At 38.4% G+C, this 22,946-nt stretch overlaps 2 protein-coding genes across 2 annotated transcripts in view; both read right to left on the bottom strand.

Annotated features, from left to right (window-relative positions):
* Positions 1-22,946, bottom strand: part of LOC141284469 (GTPase IMAP family member 4-like) — a 480,107-nt gene that overhangs the window by 382,901 nt on the left and 74,260 nt on the right. The gene's annotated exons all lie outside the window — the stretch shown is intronic.
* On the bottom strand, positions 12,706-15,241 carry LOC141341962 (H-2 class I histocompatibility antigen, Q10 alpha chain-like; the record flags this gene model as incomplete). Its single annotated transcript, XM_073846442.1, has 6 exons — positions 12,706-12,788; positions 13,487-13,612; positions 13,753-14,037; positions 14,119-14,406; positions 14,511-14,783; positions 15,226-15,241. Coding segments are annotated over 6 exons (1,071 nt in total), but the record flags the coding sequence as incomplete, so codon positions are not given.

The raw sequence follows: 22,946 nt of genomic DNA, 5'->3' as shown, positions 1-22,946 counted from the left end.
ATCGCCACTGGCATGGATAGCCGCTCCTGGGATGCTTCAGCAACCTGCAGGGCACCTTGTATAAATGTGTGCATGTCGCATTACTAATGCAATCTGAGTTTAAAAAATAATCCTGGCACCCAAAAGCTTTAGAACGGCATAGACAGTCCAAAAATCAATCCATAATAAAAAGTGTCTCACATGGCTCTATCAGTAAAAGCCTCCTTTAGCGATCCAATGTGTTTTTGCAAGACAAATATCCATATTTAAAATTTAAGAATCACTTCAATCTAGCTTGCGCAACTGTACACGGGACTTGCTGCTTTGGGAAGGGCTGTGGCAGAAATGAAAGGCCTTGTAAACTGTTCGCCAATCGCAGCACAGTGGGACTGCTCACCAATCACAACACATTTAGTTTTTTTTGGAAGCCGGACCTTCATCAAACTAATCTAGCCAGTTGTGCCAGCCTGGGGAGAAAGCTTTTGTAATAATGTAAATTATGTGAAAAATAATGCATCCTTAGCTGGTTTATGTCTGGTTTATGATGTTAAGTATATGCTGTTTTTTTTTTTTTTTTTCAACAGGGTTGATAAGTAAATGTTACTAGGTTAAAACTTTTGGGCAAAAATCTGACAAAACAAACACACAGACATACATAGATATTTACCTTGCTTATTCTCTCATAAGGTGCATTAATGGAACTCCCCCAGTGCCATGCTGGTTTCGTCTTCAGTGTCCTCGGATGCCAGCAGCGTGACAAAAAGACAGTATAGAACCCATTATAATCCATGATTATGTCTATAGTGGATGCCGGACAGTAACCTGATGTATTTCTGAAGTACAGTACTTTAAACACTCGTGCTATTTCTGAGATGAAGAACAAACACTGCGTAGGGCAAATCCTGTCAGTCTCTGTATGTGGTGTTCCCATGATGCAAAGGGAAAGAGAATTAAAGTTATTTACTGTAAAGGGAATTTATGCTATACTGGGTAATATACAGTAAATAACTGTAGAAATGACAGAAATGTCTAAGCACTTCATGCAATGTTGAAAAAAATACTTTGAAAATTGAAATACTTTTAATAATTCAAGTCAAATTCTGTATTGCAAGGTGCCATGATCTGGGCTGTGGGTTTTCCCTCAGCCACCTGAGGTTGCTGTTTCCCTTTCCCTTGCACTGCACTTCCCTGATTGTTTACACCTGTCTTGCTGTCATTCGCACTCATCAAGCTCACACCTGTTCACAATCATATGGACTATAAGAACTATCATTGCCCACTATTCATTATGGCTGCATTGTCTTCTGTGTGGTTTGTGTTCTTTGTATCCCGTGGTTAATATTCTTGCCTTGATCGTGTTTTGTTTTGCCGTGTTGGCCTTTTGTGTGTTTGCTTTTGTGTTTGTTTATATTAAACTCACCTTCCCTGCATTTGGACCCTGACCTCATCTCTGATACGTGACACAAGGAGGTAAGTAACTTAGTTTAGTTGTTTGTTGTACATTTGTTTGTGACTACAGTGTTGCCTTTTCATTATGTGACGTCTTAAGGATATGTTGCAAAGCAATATGTTGTGCTGTTGCAATGCAATAAATTGTAATATGAAGACAATTTACCCATACCTGTGTATTATACTGAACTTATACTACGGGGTTGTGAATGCTTGAATCTGATTGGCTGACAAACATTCTAATGGTTTGCACTATTTTCAGGGAAACTCTTGGCGAACGTAGTTCCAGGCAGCACTTGACCGCATTACATGTCTATATCACTACGCCACACCATTTCAGTTATTTCAAAGGTCCTTACAGCGTAAAACAGCAAAAAAAAAAAAAAAAAAAAAAACGCACGACACCGGCCAAACTAATAAACACAGGAAACAATAGGATAAAAATGACAGATTATTTTCATGTTTTTGCCACAATATTACGTTTTATTATGTACGGAAAGCACATACTCTGTTTCTCCCACTCTCTCTCCCTCACAGGCCCACACACTTACAGATTGTACACACTTTAGCATACGCGCTAATGTTGTTAGGACAAAAACTGTGGTAACTGAAGCATAAGCAGATAATTGACTTCAGTTTGTTGAATTCTATGAAAATAATGCACACCCCAGGTGTAACATCATCACCACCTCGGGTGTGCATTATTTTCTAAGAATTCAACGGCCTGTCGTCAATTAATGGTCTGTCTGAATACTGGATTCTGATTGGCTGGCAGGAATGCTGTCAAACTGTTTAATGCATAGGTAGTTCAAAATCTATTTAATCACCGTTCTATATTATTGTGCGGCTTTAATTGATGCACACTAACAAACTCGCACAGAAATACAGAGAGATCGCTACATTATATTCCTCAGCAACGAGGTGGTACAATTGCTGTTTTTTTTTTTTTGTCATTTTTAATTATTATTATTTTTTTTTTTTTGTAGAAAGAGACACACCATGCAAGTAACACACACAAAACTGTCATCTCTCTTGATCTTACCACACAATTTCATCTCAGCGTCTGATTTAAAACGCTAAAAACGCTAGAGCCAATCATTTTTACCCATTTGGTAAAATATTGCACTGCAAAGAGCAATTCTACTTTTAACTTGTCTACAAATTGGCAAATGAGCTGTAACATCTGATCAGGCTCCCGTCCTTCAGAGGGAGCTCTCACCGGAATATTGAGCTCTGTGCACTTCCTGTTCCTGCCACATCAGTTCCTGTTTGGTCACTTCCTGTTCCTGCCACATCAGCTCCTGTTTGGTCATTTCCTGTTCCTATGTATTTAAGCCATGTGCTTCTATTACTAGTTTGCAAAGTATTGCCAGTTATTCTGTCTTGCTAAGCGTTCATTCTTGTTTTTTGCTGATGTTTATTGTTATGACCCTTGCTTTTGTTCTTCTGACTCACGTTTCTGGATTACGGTTTTGGATTAGTCTGCTACTGGATGGTTTTCCCTGTATTTTGACTCACGCCTGTGACTGGACTCAGAGCTGTGATTATTGTTTGGACTTGAAGCACAGAACCTGTAATAAAGACCCGCATATGGAATCCACTCAGCCTACCTCTTCCTTACAGAATACTTCGCCTGGCACGGATCCAGCGGAGGTCTCTCAACTCCTGTCTACCATTGAATATCAAAACGATCTGCTCAAAGGTTTTCATACCCAGTTGTTGACACTGCAAGCTGCCAACGACCACTTGACGCAGTACATTCGTTCCCTTCCTGCCCCAACACCTGACCCGGTAAGATTCGCTCTACCTGATAAATTTGATGGTTCTCCTGACAGCTGTACTGGTTTTTTGCGACAGTGCTCTATCTATTTCTCAAACCAACCTCAAGTTTTTAGTCAAGACCAAACGAAGTGTTACTTTATTATGACTTTACTCACTGGAAAGGCACTAGAATGGGCTACAGCAGTTTGGGATCATGACCCACTAGTTAAACAGTCATACAATTACTTCACTCAACTGATTCGTGATGTTTTTCAGTATCCTGCTGGTGGCAGGGATGCCGCTACTCAGCTAACTCAGTTACGCCAGGGCAACAGACCAGCTTCTGATTATGCCATTCAATTTCGTACTCTAGCTGCACAAAGTGGGTTCAATGACGTTGCTTTGAAACATATCTTTCGTTCAAGTTTGTCTGCTAAGTTACAAACAGAATTACTATGCAAAGATGACTCACTTGATTTCTCCCAATTTGTTACCCTTGCCATCAAGATTGACAATCTCTTGAGATCACAGCCTAGTCCCAAGTCTAACCTAGTTTATCATCTACCTACTACTGTTCAAGTACCAAGTCATGCTGATTCTATTGAAGCCATGCAAATAGGACGAACTCGTATATCACCTGACGAACGGAGAAGACGTCTGATCAATTAACTCTGCTTCTATTGTGGTGAACCAGATCATCGTTGTTCCAACTGTCCTGTTAAACCTGCTGCTAAACCCACTCCAAGTTATCGAGTAAGTCACATTCTTAATACCTTACAAATTAGTCTCTGCTTATCACTTCCCATCATTTTGTCTGTTGCTAACCAAGACCACCACTTCTCAGCGTTAATAGATTCAGGAGCAGCTGCTAATGTGATTCATCAAGACTTAGTGAAACAGCTGAACATTCCCACGACCAAATGTGAACCACCTATTACTGTGACTGCTGTTGATAATGGACCCATTGGAAAAGGTTGTATCACCCATCAAACTCTGCCAATAAAACTCAGAGTAGGCCTTCTACACATTGAAGAGATCACCCTCTATGTCATCTCATCTCCTCAAAATCCAGTTATTCTAGGATATCCTTGGTTGTCTACTCATGATCCAACGTTTTCTTGGAAGGAAAAGGAATTGATCCGTTGGTCACCTCATTGTCATACGCACTGTCTTGAACTGCCCAACAAAGCCACAGTCTGCACAACCTATCTCACTAAGAATCTCTTTCTTTTGCCAGACAACGTCCCGAATGAGTATGCAGATTTAGCTGAGGTATTTAGTAAGGAGAAGGCCACCAAACTGCCACCCCATCGCCCCTGGGACTGTGTAATTGATCTTCTGCCTAACACTTCTCTCCCTAAAAGCCGTGTTTACCCTCTTACCATTCCAGAAACCCAGGCCATGGAAGAATATATTGAAGAAGCATTGTCGTATGGATTTATTAGACCATCTACTTCTCCTGCAGCATCTGGGTTCTTCTTTGTTGAAAAAAAGATGGAGGTCTAAGACCTTGTATTGACTATCGAGCTCTCAATGCTATCACTGTTAAGAATCGCCATCCCTTGCCTCTTATCCCATCTTCTCTTGAGCAACTGCAGGAGGCCCGTTATTTCACTAAGTTGGACCTCAGATCTGCCTACAATCTCATCAGAATCCGGGAGGGGGATGAGTGGAAAACTGCTTTTGTTACCACCAGTGGGCACTACGAGTATTTAGTTATGCCTTATGGACTCGCCAATGCACCTTCTGTTTTTCAATCCTTCGTTAATGAAGTTTTCAAGGATCTCCTGAATCAGTGTGTGATTGTCTACATAGACGATATTTTGATTTATTCACGATCCATGGAAGAACATGTCGCTCATGTCAGAATTGTCTTAACACGCTTGCTCAAGAATAATCTTTTTGTTAAAGCTGAGAAGTGTGAATTTCACGTTACTTCTACCAAATTCCTGGGTTACAATATTAGCCATACAGGAGTAGAGATGGATAATGCTAAGGTAAAAGCTGTCATTGATTGGCCCACACCGACTACCATCAAGGAATTACAACTATTTTTAGGCTTTGCTAATTTCTACCGCAGATTCATCCGTAACTTCAGTTCCATAGCAGCGCCTATCACTTCACTGCTTAAAGGAAAACCTAAGAAATTAATGTGGACAGAGGCAGCTGCATCAGCATTCAATCGACTCAAATCCAGTTTCACCACAGCACCAATTCTTAAGCATCCTGACCCTAAACTTCTTTTTATCATTGAAGTTGATGCTTCTGACAGTGGGATTGGTGCTGTTCTCTCTCAACGCCATGGAACACCAGGCAAGTTACACCCTTGTACATTTTTCTCACGGAAATTATCCCAGGCAGAAAGCAATTATGATATTGGCAACAAGGAACTACTATCGATCAAGGCTTCTCTTGAAGAATGGAGACATTGGTTAGAAGGTGCACTTCATCCATTTCAAGTTGTTACTGACCACAAGAACCTAGAGTATATCAAGGAAGCCAAGCGTTTGAATACTCGCCAAGCAAGATGGGCACTCTTTTTCACTCGTTTCAATTTCACAGTCACATACCGCCCAGCAGGCACGTGCACACATAGACATCAAAGGGGGCTTGAGCACCTGCCCTTTATATTCCTGGAGAGAAAGTGCCCTTTTTTCTGGGGTGCTTTTTTTTTTTTTTTTTTTTTTTGAAAGATAATATATATTCTTATTTACGCACAGCTTCCCTGTCAAACAAATATATTTATTGAAGAATAGTATATCTAAATATCAGGTCAGTAGTTCTGAAGCGCCCATTCCCCCACCCCTGCGCAGCGGCGCACATCATAGACACGCACACCTGCAGGCAGCAGCAGCCCCTCCCAGCAGTGTTTTTCTTTTAAATTTCTTTTTAAATTTAAGTTACATTTTTTCTCATTACATTAACAAAATAAATTTATTTAATTTAAGAAATTCGTGTCACATGTTCTCTTGCAGCAGCTGATTCGTTGTATACCCACGAGTCACGACTGCTTTAACTTATATGCAGATTTAACATGCGCAACGCACCGGAAAATATAGATCAGTATTTTAATATAATGTGTAATGATATGCATTTTCATTATATTTTACAAAATATTTTCATTACCTATATGATGTAAGGTTAGACGTAATCTCGTTGAGGGCACACAGACTCGACATTGTTGTGGTAATCTTTGCGTAATCTTTTCCTTTGGCACACAAGCATAATTACTGTCACCTGCAGGACAAACTGTGTATTGCACCCAATGCTCGGTTGTGGTAAAAAGAATTCTAGAAACGATTCCAGATTTAGGGGGGCCAGTGGAGTGGCCAAGTGTGCGGACGCAGGGGCACGAAATTACAGACCGCATTCTACATTGGAATTCAACCAAGGCATCATGTAATAAAATAAGTTAGTAATAAGCATATATCATAGCATAAATTGGTGAATTTAGAAGAAATCTACAGATGCAAACAGAAGGAGGATAGATACACTCTAAAAAATGTAGTAAATCTGAGTAACTGCATCTGGTACATTAATCAATAAAACTGAGTAGAAATAAGTTAACATTAAACATTAAAAATAACAATATTTATAAAATAACTTTTTATTTATGAGTAATTTAACTTTTTTTTAATTTCCTCTAAACCTTTATAAATAGTATTTCATACAACCACAAATACATACATGACATTGGCTTTTATTGATTTTTTCTCAATTATTTTGGTAAGTTTAATTCAAACAATGAAGTAAGATATTCAGAGATTTCATTAAGTTAATAAAGTTAAACTAGTAGCATAGAAAATGTTTTCAAAACATGCACATTGTGGAATGGTTTCCTTTGCTGCTCTATAAACCTAGTGAATACTACGGAGACCATGGTTTCTGAGTGAACTGATTATTTTGTAGACATCTTTTGAAAATTAAACAATCGCATGAGTTTGAGGAAGATAAAATAAACTTTTTAAATAATTTTTTTAAAGGAAGTCAGTGTTGCGTTAATATATATACTTTTTTGTTTAAAAAAAAAAAAAAAAAAAAAAACGTAATTATGAGAAGTGCCCTTTATTTCACTTGAGCCCCTGCCCCTCAAAATGTCTGTGCACGTCCCTGCCGCCCAGGGAGTAAAAATAGTAAAGCTGATGCACTGTCACGTATCCATGACTCAGTTGATTCCAATATAAAACCAGAAACTATTTTACCATCCTCCATCATCATTGCGCCCATCCGCTGGGATATTATGGAAGAAATTCAACAAGCCCTACAAGAGGAGCCATCCCCTCCAGAGTGCCCAACTGGCAAGATCTATGTTCCATCCAGTCTTCGCACCAGAATCATTCAATGGGTCCACACATCTCTCACTTCTAGACATCCTGGAATAAATCGTACCTCGACGTTGGTCAGAAATTTGTTTTGGTGGCCCACATTGTCTGTTGACGTCAATAATTATGTAACTACTTGTCAGATCTGTGCTCAGACACGAACACCACGACAACTACCTGCAGGTCTTTTGGAACCACTACCTATTCCCCAACGTCCCTGGTCACACCTATCCATTGATTTTATCACTGATCTTCCTAACTCACAAGGATTCACTACTATCATGGTTACTATCGACCGCTTCTCAAAGTCATGTCGTCTTATTCCATTGAAACATCTCCCCACTGCAATGGAAACTGCCGAAGTTCTATTCAATCAAGTGTTTAGAGTTTATGGATTACCTGATGATATTGTTACTGACCGAGGGCCACAATTTACATCTCGTGTCTGGAGGGCTTTTTGCAAGCATTTAAACATCAATGTCAGTCTCACATCGGGCTATCACCCTCAAGCTAATGGGCAAGTTGAGCGCCTCAATCAAGAAATTGGTAGATACTTAAGATCATATTGTAGCCATGAACAGGAGAAGTGGAGCACTTTCCTCCCATGGGCAGAGTATGCCCAAAATTCCCTCACACACTCTTCCACTGGTCTGACCCCCTTCCAGTGTGTCCTAGGATACCAGCCTCCCTTGTTCCCATGGTCTGGGGAGCCTTCTGAGGTGCCTGCTGTGGATGACTGGATTAGAAGAAGTGAACGGGTATGGGACAATGCTCATGTCCGCCTCCAGCGTGCTATACGATCTCAAAAGATCCAAGCCGACCGTCACAGACGTCCTCATCCTGAGTATCACCCAGGTCAAATGGTGTGGCTTTCTACACGCAACCTACGCCTGAAACTTCCTAGCAAGAAATTAAGTCCAAGGTACGTTGGTCCTTTTAAGATTTTACACCAAGTTAATCCTGTCACATACCGGTTAGAATTGCCTGCTAATTACCGCATCTCTCCTTCCTTTCATGTATCCCTCCTGAAACCGGCCCATGTGGCACCGAGCTCTGAAGCTCCTGACACGGACCCTCCTCCTCCACTCGAGATCGATGGAGCTCCTGCCTACCTAGTTCGGGAGATCTTGGATTCTCGCAGGAGGGGGGGTCAACTGCAATACCTTGTGGATTGGGAGGGATACGGCCCGGAGGAGAGATCGTGGGTAGCAGCTAAGGACATCTTAGACCCATCTCTTATCAGAGACTTTCACCTTGCTCATCCCAATCGTCCGGCACCCAGACCCAGGGGTCGTCCTAGGAGAAGAACACCTGGAGGTGTTTCTGGAGGAGGGGAAAATGTAACATCTGATCAGGCTCCCGTCCTTCAGAGGGAGCTCTCACCGGAATATTGAGCTCTGTGCACTTCCTGTTCCTGCCACATCAGTTCCTGTTTGGTCACTTCCTGTTCCTGCCACATCAGCTCCTGTTTGGTCATTTCCTGTTCCTATGTATTTAAGCCATGTGCTTCTATTACTAGTTTGCGAAGTATTGCCAGTTATTCTGTCTTGCTAAGCGTTCATTCTTGTTTTTTGCTGATGTTTATTGTTATGACCCTTGCTTTTGTTCTTCTGACTCACGTTTCTGGATTACGGTTTTGGATTAGTCTGCTACTGGATGGTTTTCCCTGTATTTTGACTCACGCCTGTGACTGGACTCAGAGCTGTGATTATTGTTTGGACTTGAAGCACAGAACCTGTAATAAAGACCCGCATATGGAATCCACTCAGCCTACCTCTTCCTTACATGAGCATAGAATAAGCAGGATAATCAACGCCTTGCGAATGCATTCAAGGATTTTAAATGCACTTCACTGAGGTTCTTTCCCTCTGCGGCGCATATTTAAAATCCTTTAATACACGGCAAACCGTTGATTATCCCTTAAATAATCCTACACTTTTTTTCCATCATATCATGGTATTGCTGCTCAACCTCAACACATTTTCTATATTACTGAAGGATCTGAGGATCCTCAAATGCAAACTGTGTGTGTTGCTTCAAGAGAGCAACCATACATTTGTGTTGTGTTTTACTTTCTATTCCTTTATTCTTCATTTATTCTTCATTCATTCATAATCATTAATCATTTAATTATTCCATTTAATCATAATCATTTATAATAATCATTATAGTTATATATCCATTTCATTGATTCATTAATTGATTAGTCATTTATATTATTGTTTTTTTATATATATATTTTTTTTCAGTTGTTGTTTAGTCTCATGAATGTGTAGTTTCATGGCCTGTTTGTCTTCATGAATAAGACATATGAGGGCATGTTTATGAACCTCAATGTTTATGGGATGCTGTTTTGAAGCAGTTTGGTACTGTATAACAATACTTGTTGAATTTGAGCTCTTCAGACGAAGTCTGAGCATTGAAACATACGCAACTAAAACTATTCAATAAACTCTGCTCCTTTTTACCATCATAACTTCGTCTCCTGCTTCTGCTCTTCAGTTTCACTAGTTTTTCTAAGTCAACATTTTGGTGTAATCGTCAGGATGGAATAACATTTTGGCGTACTTCTTGGCTGTCAGAAGACTGTTAATAGTGTTTTGGGTATTTTGGGTACCAGACAAGACCTCCTGTTAACAGGGTTTGGGTATTAGACTGCTCTGCTCTTCTGTTACTGGACAAACTGATATTTTCTGATGGGATCTGGCATCTGGGGCTGAATCTTAATTGTCTAGGCATGGGGACAGCGATCTAACATTACTAAGCAGAGAATAAGATTCTTATTCAGAGCAGTCAATCAGATGATGATACACTTCAGAAGTAACACTTAGTTCATTATTTATCAACTCCCTGAGTTATCCACAGTTAAAAAGACATTCTGAAATGAGGTGAACACAGAAACACATCTTTATCACAGCAATAGTCTTTAACTACACATTCATTTTGGGCTTACAGGGTGTACATAATCTCTTGTGCCATATAACAGTCGAGGACTAGATGTATAATTACATCATTATTAATGTAATTATAATGTAACTATTTACAAGCAGCTCAAAAAACCCACAAACATGATGTTTGTCAGGATCCTTAGTGTTGACAGTAACAAATACAACAAATCTCCCATTACACATTTTTCCCTGAATCCGAGGAAGACCTGTTGTAGTGATTGTGCACACAGACATAAATATTTACATTGTTTGATTCATTATTGGATGTAGGTAAATAACACTAGAATAGAACAGCTGATATTTCCAAGTGAGTAGTACATCTAAAAGTCAAGTATTTGCATTTTTACTCAGAGTAGCATCTTGATCGAAATCAATAGATTCCTAGTGTTTGTGTAAAGTTTATTTCAGTATGTATGTAGGGACCCTATATCAAAATAGCTGCCCACATCCTGGTACTGGTCCTGTAGTCTGCCTGGAGTCTTTTACTCCAAATCACTTTTGGTTGAATCCAGTTGCATACAATCATATGACGTGAAGTTCATGCTGAAGTTCATCCAGAATGCTTAAAGGATAACTATTGCCAAAATGCAACCTGGGCTGTTATTTTTACTGTAAACGAGACAAACTTATATCTAAAAGCATAATTACTACAAACAAACCGTTTTTGAGATTGACCGTGATTTGGTTTTGTTTTCAATGGCAGGTGAATGGTAGAACTAGGGGCATAAATTTAAGCGCATCAAAATCGATATTTTTACAACACTAAGAAGGCTCGACACACCATGAAACTTTTCTGGAAGTATCGTCTGGGTCTCTACACATGAACTCAAGCATTGAGAACATTGTTTGTGTACACAGAGTTTACTGAAAAGACAGTTTTTGAACAACTCACTTTCACTGTTTGAGTTTCCGCTCGCGGCCGTCTTGCCAGTCAAGAAGTGTTGATCTCCGAATGCGAGGATGGATAGCTCCTAAAGCATATTTCCATATAAATGCACGGCTAATTCGTTGTTTTATCGCAAGTGAAAAAAAAATATTAACCTTCTAGTTGTAAAAAGAGCCTCATATAAGTCTATAATATTTCGTCGTATGGAGTCCATTCATTCGCATTCGGAAATCAACACTTGACTGGCAAGATGGCTGCGAGGGGAAACCCAAACAATGAAAGTGAGTTGTTCAAAAACCTTTCTTTTTAGTAAACTCTGTGTTCACAAACAATGTTCTCAATGCTTGAGTTCATGTGTAGAGACCCAGGCGATACTTCGAGCAAAGTTTTATAAATCGTAACTAAGTAACATAATTAGTTACTTTTTTAGGGAGTAACTCAATCTTGTAATGCATTACTTTTAAAAGTAACTTTCCTCAACACTGTGCAAGACACAGCTGTATAGTTCACAAAAATGTGCACAAACACATTTAGACATTTAAAAATGCTTTACAGTACTTGAAATAATAATTTGTGGTTTCTTATTAAAATCCATAAAAGTATATGGCGTAAATTACATTGATAGTGTCATAGAATATCATAGTTTAATAACAGTGGGGCATTTTTAACAACTTTTCCCATCTGCACGACAGGAATTTGAAACCAGTAAGTGTCTTCTGCTGGTTTGCAAAGCATTAATAAGATATCTAAACTGATTAATAACAGATTGGAGATTAAAATAATAGCAGATTTGTCTCGTATTAAATGAATACTAAAAACTGAGTTGAAAAACTTACTTCAGCCAGAAATGTACTTTTAATATGGTGAAATAACTATTCAGCCATATCTTCAAAAGACTTTTGAATTTATCACACATTTTGCTCTGTATAGTGTTGCTATGGCAAGTAGTAAATACCATAAATTTGGTTATGCTAGCACCAGTTCTGGTGGCATGTGATGAGGCACACCTTAATTGAATGAAACCTCATTACTGCCACTGCTGAAATGCGGAGCGTACCTCTCCTTGCGAGACCGGTCTCTTCCCAGTGCATGTACGCTGGTGTCCTTGTGGGTTCAGGAAGGGAGTGTTGAGGGAATCAAGCGTCCCCGAACTGACGAGCTGCTGGTCCCACGGTCCGGACGAGTACCTGACCCATGAGATGCCATGCTGACGAGAACACCAGATCCCCTGTTTATTTGGACACTTTCCCCCCCCTTCGGTCACTTTATGTTTCATAAAAGGCTCTCCGAGGCCTGATGCCACACCGTCGTTTGCTCCTCCCTTCGCAGTGTCCATTCCCTATCAGTGTCTTGTCCACTATCAGTATTTCTGACTACTATAACGGTCTAGTTCACAAGTGTTTCGTCCATTTTCAGAGTGTTGTCCTCTATCAGTGTTCTGTCCTGTTAGAGAAAACATGAAATGTCAAAATGTATTTGCAATGTGTGTGATAACCTATTACAAAGGGATGCACCAAAATTTTGGTCACCAAAAAAAAAATAATAAAAAAAAAAGTGTATGATTGTGAAAAGCTTGCTGATGCATAGTGACATGTATCTTTACTCTATTACAGCAGCACATTGGGTTTTAATGTTACATATGTAAAACTTACATTGTTCAAAACTAACATACAGCAAAACTAACAATGTTATGTCCAGACCTGTAAGGTTCTGTTGCTGTAGCAAGCTATGCTTTGTTTCTCTCTCTCTCTCTCTCTCCACAGAACCAGGGAGAAGTGAATGTAAACTTGAGTTGTGATGTAAATATTGATTTATCTTTATTAGGGTTAGGAAGGTACTACTTTTACTTATTTTCTCCTAGTTATGTTAGTGTAGAGTTAGTCTAGCCTGCTGTATTAGTGGGATTGGTGGCATACAAATGTTTCACGAATCACACGCAAATTATGTCTTAAGTTGATTTGAGCTCTCAGATCTGCGCTCCTTTCTGCATTAGATTGATAACTGAGGCCCATTGTGTTTGGAAGACTAATCAAATATTATGGGATAGAAACAACAAGAGTCTAGCCCAGTGTCTCAGGTTTTAACAACACAAAATTAAAAATAGGGATACGTTGATCATCATTAATCGAGTTATTACTTACCAATAATCCTTTTCTTTCTTATGATGTAAATTATCAAAGCAGTGAGTGCTATTACAAGTAAACCTCCAATCGCTGTTGCAATCATAACTGTGACTTTGTCTGGTAGGCAGTCTATACATTTCCCATCTATACAAATGCACAAATATAAAAATAGTATTAAGAAATTAAGGATATCAGTAGCAAAAAAGTGGGAAACTAGAAGATAAATACAATTTATTTCAGTATCAGGTGATGTTTCTGTCTCTCTGTGTATCTGCTTTAATTACCCCAATTGATGATAATTGGTTCTTTGAAGGTTCTGTGAGCCACAAAACAATCGTATTCTGCTTTTTCATTCTCCCAGATCTCCACAGTCTTCTTCATCTGGAAGGTCCCATCATGGTTTGGTCTGATTCCTGTGGATTCAATCTTTCCTTCAGGCAGAGATGTGCGATATTTTCTAATGAACAGAGTCACATCTCTGAGGTAGAAGCCGGTGGCAATGCAGGTGAGTTTCAGTTTGGTTTTGTAACTGGTAGACCTTTTGGCAAACACATAAACATCTGGAGGAGCTGAAAAACACAGAAATTAGTTCATCAATCAGTTGCATCTGCATGAAAGAATATCAAACAAATACAAACAGATTTACTCACAAGCTTTCCTGAGCTCCTCATCTCCATATTCTCTGAATTTGCTGAGCCAGTCCACACACTCTTTCTCCAGGTAGCCTTTGAAGTATTGGTTCAGCATGGGGACATTGTCCCATTTTCTCTTGGTTGGTAGAGCTGCATCAACTGGAGCGACCCACTGAGAGTCTCTATCATCAAAAGACAGAAAGTTTTCTCCATCAAAGCTGAACTCATAAACACCTTTGGAAAACTTTTCTTCATTTTTCTGTTGCTCAATTTCACAACCAACTCTCCTCTGAAGAACATGAAGATCTGAGAAAAAAAAAAAAAAAAGACAATCAAAATGTTTGTCAGGTGATGATAAACATCAAATGATAATGTGTATCTGCAGGTTAATGTGTATGAATGTTGCTCACCTGATTCATTGAGTCTCATGCGTTTCATCAGAACGTCGATATTCACATTAAACCACTCTTCTTTGCTCTTTCTCGACTGGGTGCCTTTTTCCCAGTAATCCACCTGCATTTTCTCTTTCATCCAGGTCTGTTTGGTAATCTTCTTCTGTTCCCCACTATTGTAATAGTCGATCTGTATGTCGTCTAGCAGACCCATAGCAGTGAATTCATAGATGCCTGGCAGATTGACAGGTTTGGACAAACCAGTGTAAATGTAATACAGCGAGTGTTTCTCTGCAGTGTAGAAGAAGAACATGTAATTATTTATTTATGAGCTTAAAGGCACATTAACCCATTCAGGCCAGTCCCGTGACATTTAAGTTACAGACAGACAAACAGGATTAATTTTATAATCCCTTATGGTACTATATAAAGGCAAAATTGTAATTTTCTGAGACACTTTACTCTTTTTATAAAGCTAATCTAAGTACAATTTGAACTAGATCAATCGAAATCTTTTTTTTTTTTTGTCAATATTTGCATGTATCTAGCATAGGGATCCCTATCCTATGTTGAACCGGTCTAATGCTGATGACATCCTCACAAAACCATGTTTAATTTCTGGAGGGAATAAAAGGAGACAAATGGGGGCTGTGAGGGACAAATAGAGTGCATTCAATCAACTGCCCAGATGACTAAATGTCTGCCCGAGAGCAAAAAAACAAACAATTTTTACCATTAAAAGTTGTGATTGATGAAAATTACATGCGCATCACCAGTGGTGTCAAAAGTATTCACATTCATTACTCAAGTAGAAGTATAGATACTAGGATTTTAAAAGACTTTTGTAGAAGTTTAAGTATCAACTCAAGCTTTTTACTCTAAAATTATAAAAGTACTGGTTTCGATTTTAAAGTAATGTAAGGAAAAAATACCATTAAGGACAAAAGCTTAGGCCGCGCCAAAGGGGCCTATTGTGCACTACCCCACCTCCCCAAAAACATTTCTAAAGGCCATAGTGACTATGTTATAGTAAAATGTTAATGCTGAAAAATCTGGGATGCACTAGGCTACCTGTTTCAGCCACATATATGCCCAATGAAAAAATAAATGCATTTTATTACAATGCAAATACAGCCATAAATGTGTACTACTGAGCATTAATGTGTTTCACGAAGCGGGAGATATGATGACTAGTTGCTGACTATAAGTATTGTGTTATCGAACATTGTCAATCGCGTTGTCAATCACAAACGCTAATTTATTCAAACATCCCTCTACCAAACTACCTACTGTAGCTTCATTTGCAGAGGATGAAGAGAAAGCACCCGTTTGATAAATAAGCTAGTAGTGGAGAAATAATATCTTGCAAGAAATAATCTTTTTTGAGTAACGACCCGGACACTGGCTATATCCTTGCTGGAGTGCAGGGCTGGAGCGGGGTTAAAATTTGTTCTTGATACAAATCCAGTCCACAAGTTCGCCCATCAGTTTTGTTTGGGTTATAGGGCCTTTAATTGAAATAAATAAATGTATGAATAAAACAGGACAGAATCAAATAATGATACTGAATTCAAATGCAACAAATGAATTATGCATTTTTGTCACATAGAAATGCATGCAGTACAGCACAGATTTTGAGCTAGAATGCAAAATATTTATTGCTAATAAAAATTACTCACTTTTGTAGAACACAAAAGACATTTTGTAGAATCTAACCAAACATATTAATTTACCCTTGATTTCTACTCTATAGACAATTTTTGAATTTTGAAATAAATGATTGTTTAAAATCCAGATATTAACTGACAAGTATTATATCGTCATAAGAAAATATTACAATAGTTATGTTTTTTTTTATAATTCATAATAATAAACTATGAAATTTGTAATAAATGACAGTAATTATGTATTGGCGTTTATCACTTTACCTCATCATGCTTTAATGTTCTCATATCACACAACTGCCTAACACAACTCTGTTTTAAATCTGAATGCATCAAGCAACTTGCGTTGTTTATCACTTCACATTGCGGTGGAAGCGCAGCGTACGTTCGTCAGCGCTGTGCGGGTGACTGATTCCGCCGCTTCACACTTTTGGCCTATTTGCAGTTTCGAATGTCATTTAAAACAGCACTTAATATGGGGGAGGTCTGTCTCGCATCGGTGATCGGCCCACCGGGAATGTCCCAGTTCTCCCCGATGGCCAGTACATCCCTGCTGGAGTGTGATTTGTGTCATGTGCAGGTGTGATGGATCGCGTACAAACCAATAGCTGAACCATAGAAATGACAGTGTTCACTGTGGTCTTGGATAATAAAGTTACAGCAGCACCACGACCTCTTGCCTGCTGTGACTGGTGCATCTTTTTACTTTGTGTTATGCATGCGGTGAGATGTTCATTCAGGCATACATCATATTTTCCAAGAAGAATGATGAGCTCTAGATAATTGCCATGATCAATGGCCCCAAACCAGGTACATGTTTGGTGTTACGCACACGTGTTAAACCTCGTTCTGGCTGACACGACCGAAGTGGCCACATCTACTGGGTCCCTCTTCTTCCTTATGAATGAGATTGCGGTGTTCATAGGTGAATCATATCAAAGGATGAACGTTTGGAAACAAAGGAGCAAAGACACTCGACCCAGACGTCTCTCCACTATTGGAGAGACAAGGTGGTGGGCCAAAGATGTAGCTTTGAAGAAGATCTTTGGGGCTTTTGGGAGACCAGACCAGTCTTTGTACATTGATTTCCTCATTACACTCAGCATCTTTCAAGGTCAGACCCATTTTAAAACAGCAGCACGTGTAAAAGCCAGAGGACTCTTAGAGGGGCTGATTAAGTATGAAATAGTACTAACTGCTCAGCTTTTTCTTTGAATATTCGAAGTAACAACACCAATGTCAAAATATCTACAGTCAAGGGGGCTGGATATCTTAACTGCACACAAGATGGTCATGGCAACTCAAGATATGCTGAAGAACATGACAAGAGATTTTAAGGCAGTTAAGCAAGCTGATGATACCTTTGTCCAGTGGGCAAATGCACAACTCATGGAGGAGGAGGACTGTGAACTTGAGTTGGAGGCAGCACTTCCTCAGAAAAGGAAGAGGAAAAGGAAGCTGATGGCTGGTGAAGTAGCAAGTGATGAAGGTATCACAGATGCAAACAGTGCTTATGAAGTTGAGGTCAATAACCAGATTATGGATACAATCACAGAGAGCATCCATAGGTGGTTTCTCACTCATGGAACATTCTATGCTGACTTGGCTCTTCTTGATCAGAGAAACTTTGCTGAAGTGTCTACATCAAAATCTCTGCCTGATTCAACATTTCAAGAAGTAAGCAAATGCTTGCTCAGGTTTGACAGCAGAGCAACAGCTGTCAATTTGCAGTCAGAGTTGAAGTGTCTGGCCACCCAGTGGCCACGGCTTAAAATGTCTGCACTAGAAGAGTATAAAGTCTGGATGGCAGGGGATGGTTCTGATGATGATGATGGTGATGAGAAGGACACAGTTGTACAAAAAAAAAAAAACAGCGCAAGTCTTGTAAGGAATGCCCAATCTGCATATCGTTCAACAGAGAGACCATTCTGTAAGTATTCAAGTCAACTGTATAATCAAAGCCTCTTTACATTGTGATTTATCATAACTCCTACCATTTTTTTTTATGTTTTAGGTAGTCACCTGCATATTTTTCAGCAGAGAGACATTAAAAGAGTGCTGTTTATTTCCGTGAGTATTCTACACTATGCTTATAACACATCTTTTAGTCAACATCAGAGCTAATGCTATAATTTGGAAGGTAAACATGATGGGTTAAGATTTAAGTATTTTGAGACCCGAGTCTGTTGCTGATTAGCTTTTACACACATCTGTTGTTGTGGGCTGAGCAGAGTCAAAGTCCAGGGCTTTTTATTAGTCCCAGTCCGCCAATGGCTCCAAGGTATATTAGTAATCAAACAATCTTATATTTCAAGCACACCGTTAACATAGATTTGTAATCAAACTTTAGTTCTGTTGTTTAATTTTAAATACAATAAGCCTAAACTTTTTACTTTCATTTTCGTTCTCTGGCAGGGCTGCCAACTCTCACGCATTCAGCGTGAGACTCACGCAATTGACTCTTTTCACACGCTCTCACGCCACACATCCATTTTCTCACGCAGTCAAAAGCACCCTCAGTTAAAACTGTAATAATAAGATATTGGCTAAACAGATTTGGCAAAAGCTCCAGTGCGTATTTGTGTTTGTGCTCTGGAAATCGCCAAAAGACAACGTGTTTTCGTAGCGCTGAGCAATGTAGCCAATCACAGACATTTATGTTGATCTAGATCGCCTCTGATTGGCCATTGCGTTCTGAATTCACTCACCTCTAAACGCCAGATTGCACTTGCCAGTCCTCTCACTGTAAATAAGCGGTTCATTGATAATAAAAGGACTTTTGCGATTAACTGAAGCGACACGTTTTAGTGATTATCAATGGAGGGCTATTGCGCACTCCAAGGCTACATATAATCCGTTCAGAATTTGAATAAAAGTTTTGTTTTTCGTCCTGCTAACTAGGGATGTAACGATATTTCGTGGTACGATATTTCGCGATGCAAAAATGTTACGATATGTATCGTAGAGTGATGACGATACATTTACGATATGACGACAATCTAATCCTATTGGTTGAGCTGCCGACGTCTCCTACTCTGCAACAGCGCTGCTTGTGCTTTCATTGCAGAATCAGATGCAGAAATCATTTGAACTGAATATTAGAAGAGCAACATGAGTTCGGCTGAAACTTAAATTAAAGATACCCTGTCTTCACGTCCGGCAGCATTTTGGTTTCACAGTCATGCGAAAGTACGACGGTAGAAAAAAATTACAGACAAAACATTATTACAGTCACGGTGCATGTTATTAACACGGAGTGGGAAATGAAAAGTTCCGTGCTTCAGACTTTTCGAGTCACACATTGGAACAAACATCTTAAAGCTTTTATGGCTCTTAGCGACAGGAACCTCCCGAAGATGTATTGTAATCCTTTTATAAGCAGCAGCCATGATTTAAGCAGTTACCGCACAGATAACTATTTACAACCAAAAGCACATTTCACTGAGCGCATGTCGGAGTGTTGAAAACATGATCAAGATCATTTAAAATAGGCTATAATGGAGCTGTATGATCCATAAAATACGGAGAAAGGCTATTAATAAAGGGGAAAAAAATCCAGAAAATGCGTGTATAGCCTGCGCAGGTAAAAATACAATTATGTGAAAAATGTCATAGTAAACTGTGTCTGATATGAAAACTACGCTAGTCATTGTCCCATAAAATGACAAATAACAAATAAAACATAGTTTTTTCATTACGTTTCATTTATTTTGTTTTTGTTAAGTAAAACGAGACCTTGTTGTTTGCAACTACGTTTACCCCGAGACCGTGTCGCGAACACCAGCTCGACCGCAAAACACTTTCACTTTGAGAGAAAGCGGCAGCCGCGGAGAGATTCCACCACTTGACGCGTCCATGTGAAAGTGCTTTTAAACGGTCTTCAGACAGCGTGAACCCAAAACGGGACCGTTTGAGAGCAGCGTCAGCGTGTACCGGATTGAATCCAAAGAGCAAATACCCGTGCATGTCACCCGCACCGCACCTGACAGATAAATATTATTCCACCCGTTACGTCAGTTATAGCGGTTCACCCGTCAGGTAGGACTCTGTTTGGCACACACATAGAATCTTGCATTGATAGCAGGTTTAAAGAATTTGACATCTTGACAATTTTATGTTAAATAAAAAATAAAAAATAAAAATCAGTGACAGACAGACCTATTCAGTTGTTAATTTTAATACAGGTTTTTATTAAACCTTAAAATGTGACCTTGTATGTAAAACTAAGAAAGCTATTGAAATTATTATTTTTTTATCTGTTTTCTTTCTGTTTTTTTTTTTATCTGATTTTCAGTTTCATGTTTTAACTTTTGTTCAAAATATCGTGATATCGTATCGTGAACCCAATATCGGGATACGTACCGTATCGTGACCTAGGCATATCGTTACATCCCTACTGCTAACAGCTGTATACCCGGTACAAGAAGCAGAATTTCGGGAGTGATAAATCCCTCATGAATGAAGGATTAATTTTCGAATATGAGAAAAATATAATTTCTCAGAACAGCAGACTACAGAAAAATATTTGAATTTTTGTGTCAAAATATATATATTTTTTAAATGCAGTTGCAAATATTTATAATGACTAAATCTAGGAATTCTTTTACTGCACATAACTTTTTACCACAAGAAAAGTAAATAGTTTTGCAGCTCTGCAACAGTTATTTTACATCATTTTATAATAAAAACACAGTATGACATTTTTATAAATATATTTAACAATAACAAATAATTTCACTATGCTGAAGTCAGACCAAATTTTAATAAAAAAACTGCTCATGCGAATATGTGTGTAGCACCTTTTTTGTTTCATGATTTAAAATACAGTGTTTAGTTCTAATTTTCAATTTATTAATATTTTTTTAACTGCAAAAACATTTCATTGCCAGAAAAAAAAAATATTTATGGCTGGTAAATTCTCTCAAATCACCAAAAGATGTCGTTTGTATCATGAATAAAATGGCAGATATGGCAAAAAGTTTTAGGCCCTGCTTGTAAGTGTAGAAATTACAACTAAAGTATTGTAATTCCCCTACTGTAGAATAAGAGAAAATAACATACTGGTGAAATACTCATTTTTATTTACTTTACAGAATTGTTTTCCAATATTACTGTCGTTGGAATAATAATATAAACTTATTATTATTATTATTATTATTATTATTATTATTATTATTATCATTATTCTTTTCTCAAATTATTTTTTATTCTAATTTAGACTGAGACACTATATCACAACTAATAAGAGGATTAAGTCCCCTTTAAACCTCAAGATCAAGTAAATTCACCAGCTTTCTTCTTTGTTTAGTTTTCACACTGAAACTGTATTGGAGCTCTGAATTGTGAACTCTCAAAGTGCACCAGATAGATGAATTTAACTGTAAAATGTACAAAATTTTCTTACGGGGGAGCATGCCCCCGGACCCCCCTAAAGACACTGCTGTGGGAATTCTCACTCCAAGCTGAACTCAAAAGTTGGCAGCCCTGTTCTCTGGTAAGATAGAAGTAGTAAACGTTAATGATTTACCTGCTGTAAGTGAATGCAAAATCCAAAAAATACAAAACAGAGCGATGATTTTGTGTAATCCATTGCCCATGATAAAAAAAAAAAGCCAGATGTGTCAGTTTACTGGTTGTTTACATCGATCCTTCGCGAACGTCTGGAAGCCAAAGCACAGTAAAGTTCCATATTTGCCCAGCATTCGCTTTCCCTTACAACTGTAAAGTCGACAGTCCAACAAAGATATCGATTACACAATTAGTAGCAACAATATGCAACCACTGCATATGAACATAAATGAATTCAACCTACGTGTTAGCTACACACTAGAGAATGCGCTTCTTCTGGCGTTCAAACCAACGAAAAACGTTCATATCCGCCACCTACTGATCTGGAGTGTGAAGTGAACATGGATTTGGTAGGGAGAAAAAAGAGAGAGAGGACAACAACAACAAAAATAAATAAATAAATAAATAAAACAAAAACATATATAAATTGCTACAAAATTTAATTCTTTCTTTATACACAATTCCTCATTAATTCTTGATTGCATTTGTTCATTTTATCATACCCCATCAATCCTAATTTTTGACTAAGTTGATTTCTTTCTCTTTCATAAGCATCACATTCTATAAGAATGTGTTCTAATTCTGGGACTCTGTTTCTGGAATTCCACATTTGTCACAACTGCCATTTTCATGTTTCCCTATTTTGTGTAAATTCTAATTTAACGCTGAATGTCCAATTCTAATTCTTGTAATAATAACTTCATTTGTAAGGTTGAAAATTATCAAAGACTTCTGCTTTCCTTTACAGATGGTGCCGAAACCCGGGATCCCTTGCAGTGAATTTTCTGAGATTTACTTTGGTCAGTCATCAGAGTGTGGATATTTTTCACACCATGCTGTATTGCTGATTGCACAGTCCCTCATTCTCTTCTTTTTTATCTACTATCCACAGCTTCTAACGTTATATTTGCTGTGCTCCCAACACTCCTGCAATACATTTTTAGTAGGATGAAAAATAGTATGCCCTGCACCTCCAGCACCATGCAGCCCATAGATAAAGAAGCACCTCCTCTAATATATACCAATAGATCTAATACTCTTATTTCTTATATTAAATTATATGTATTAATCCTGTATAGAAAACTGAACAATGCATTAATAGCATTATGGCCCGTGTCTGAGTTTAATATACTTTTTAATGATAAATCTTTCCTCTCTGTCTTCCATACCACTTCTTGAAACAACTTTATTTCCTTATTATTAACTTTCTACAGTTAATAAT

This window comes from Garra rufa, chromosome 1 (assembly GCF_049309525.1).
Source record: "Garra rufa chromosome 1, GarRuf1.0, whole genome shotgun sequence".
NCBI classification, from domain to species: Eukaryota; Metazoa; Chordata; class Actinopteri; order Cypriniformes; family Cyprinidae; genus Garra; species Garra rufa.
The sequence above is the reverse complement of the archived record's forward strand: the minus strand, read 5'-3'. Positions and strand labels throughout refer to the sequence as shown.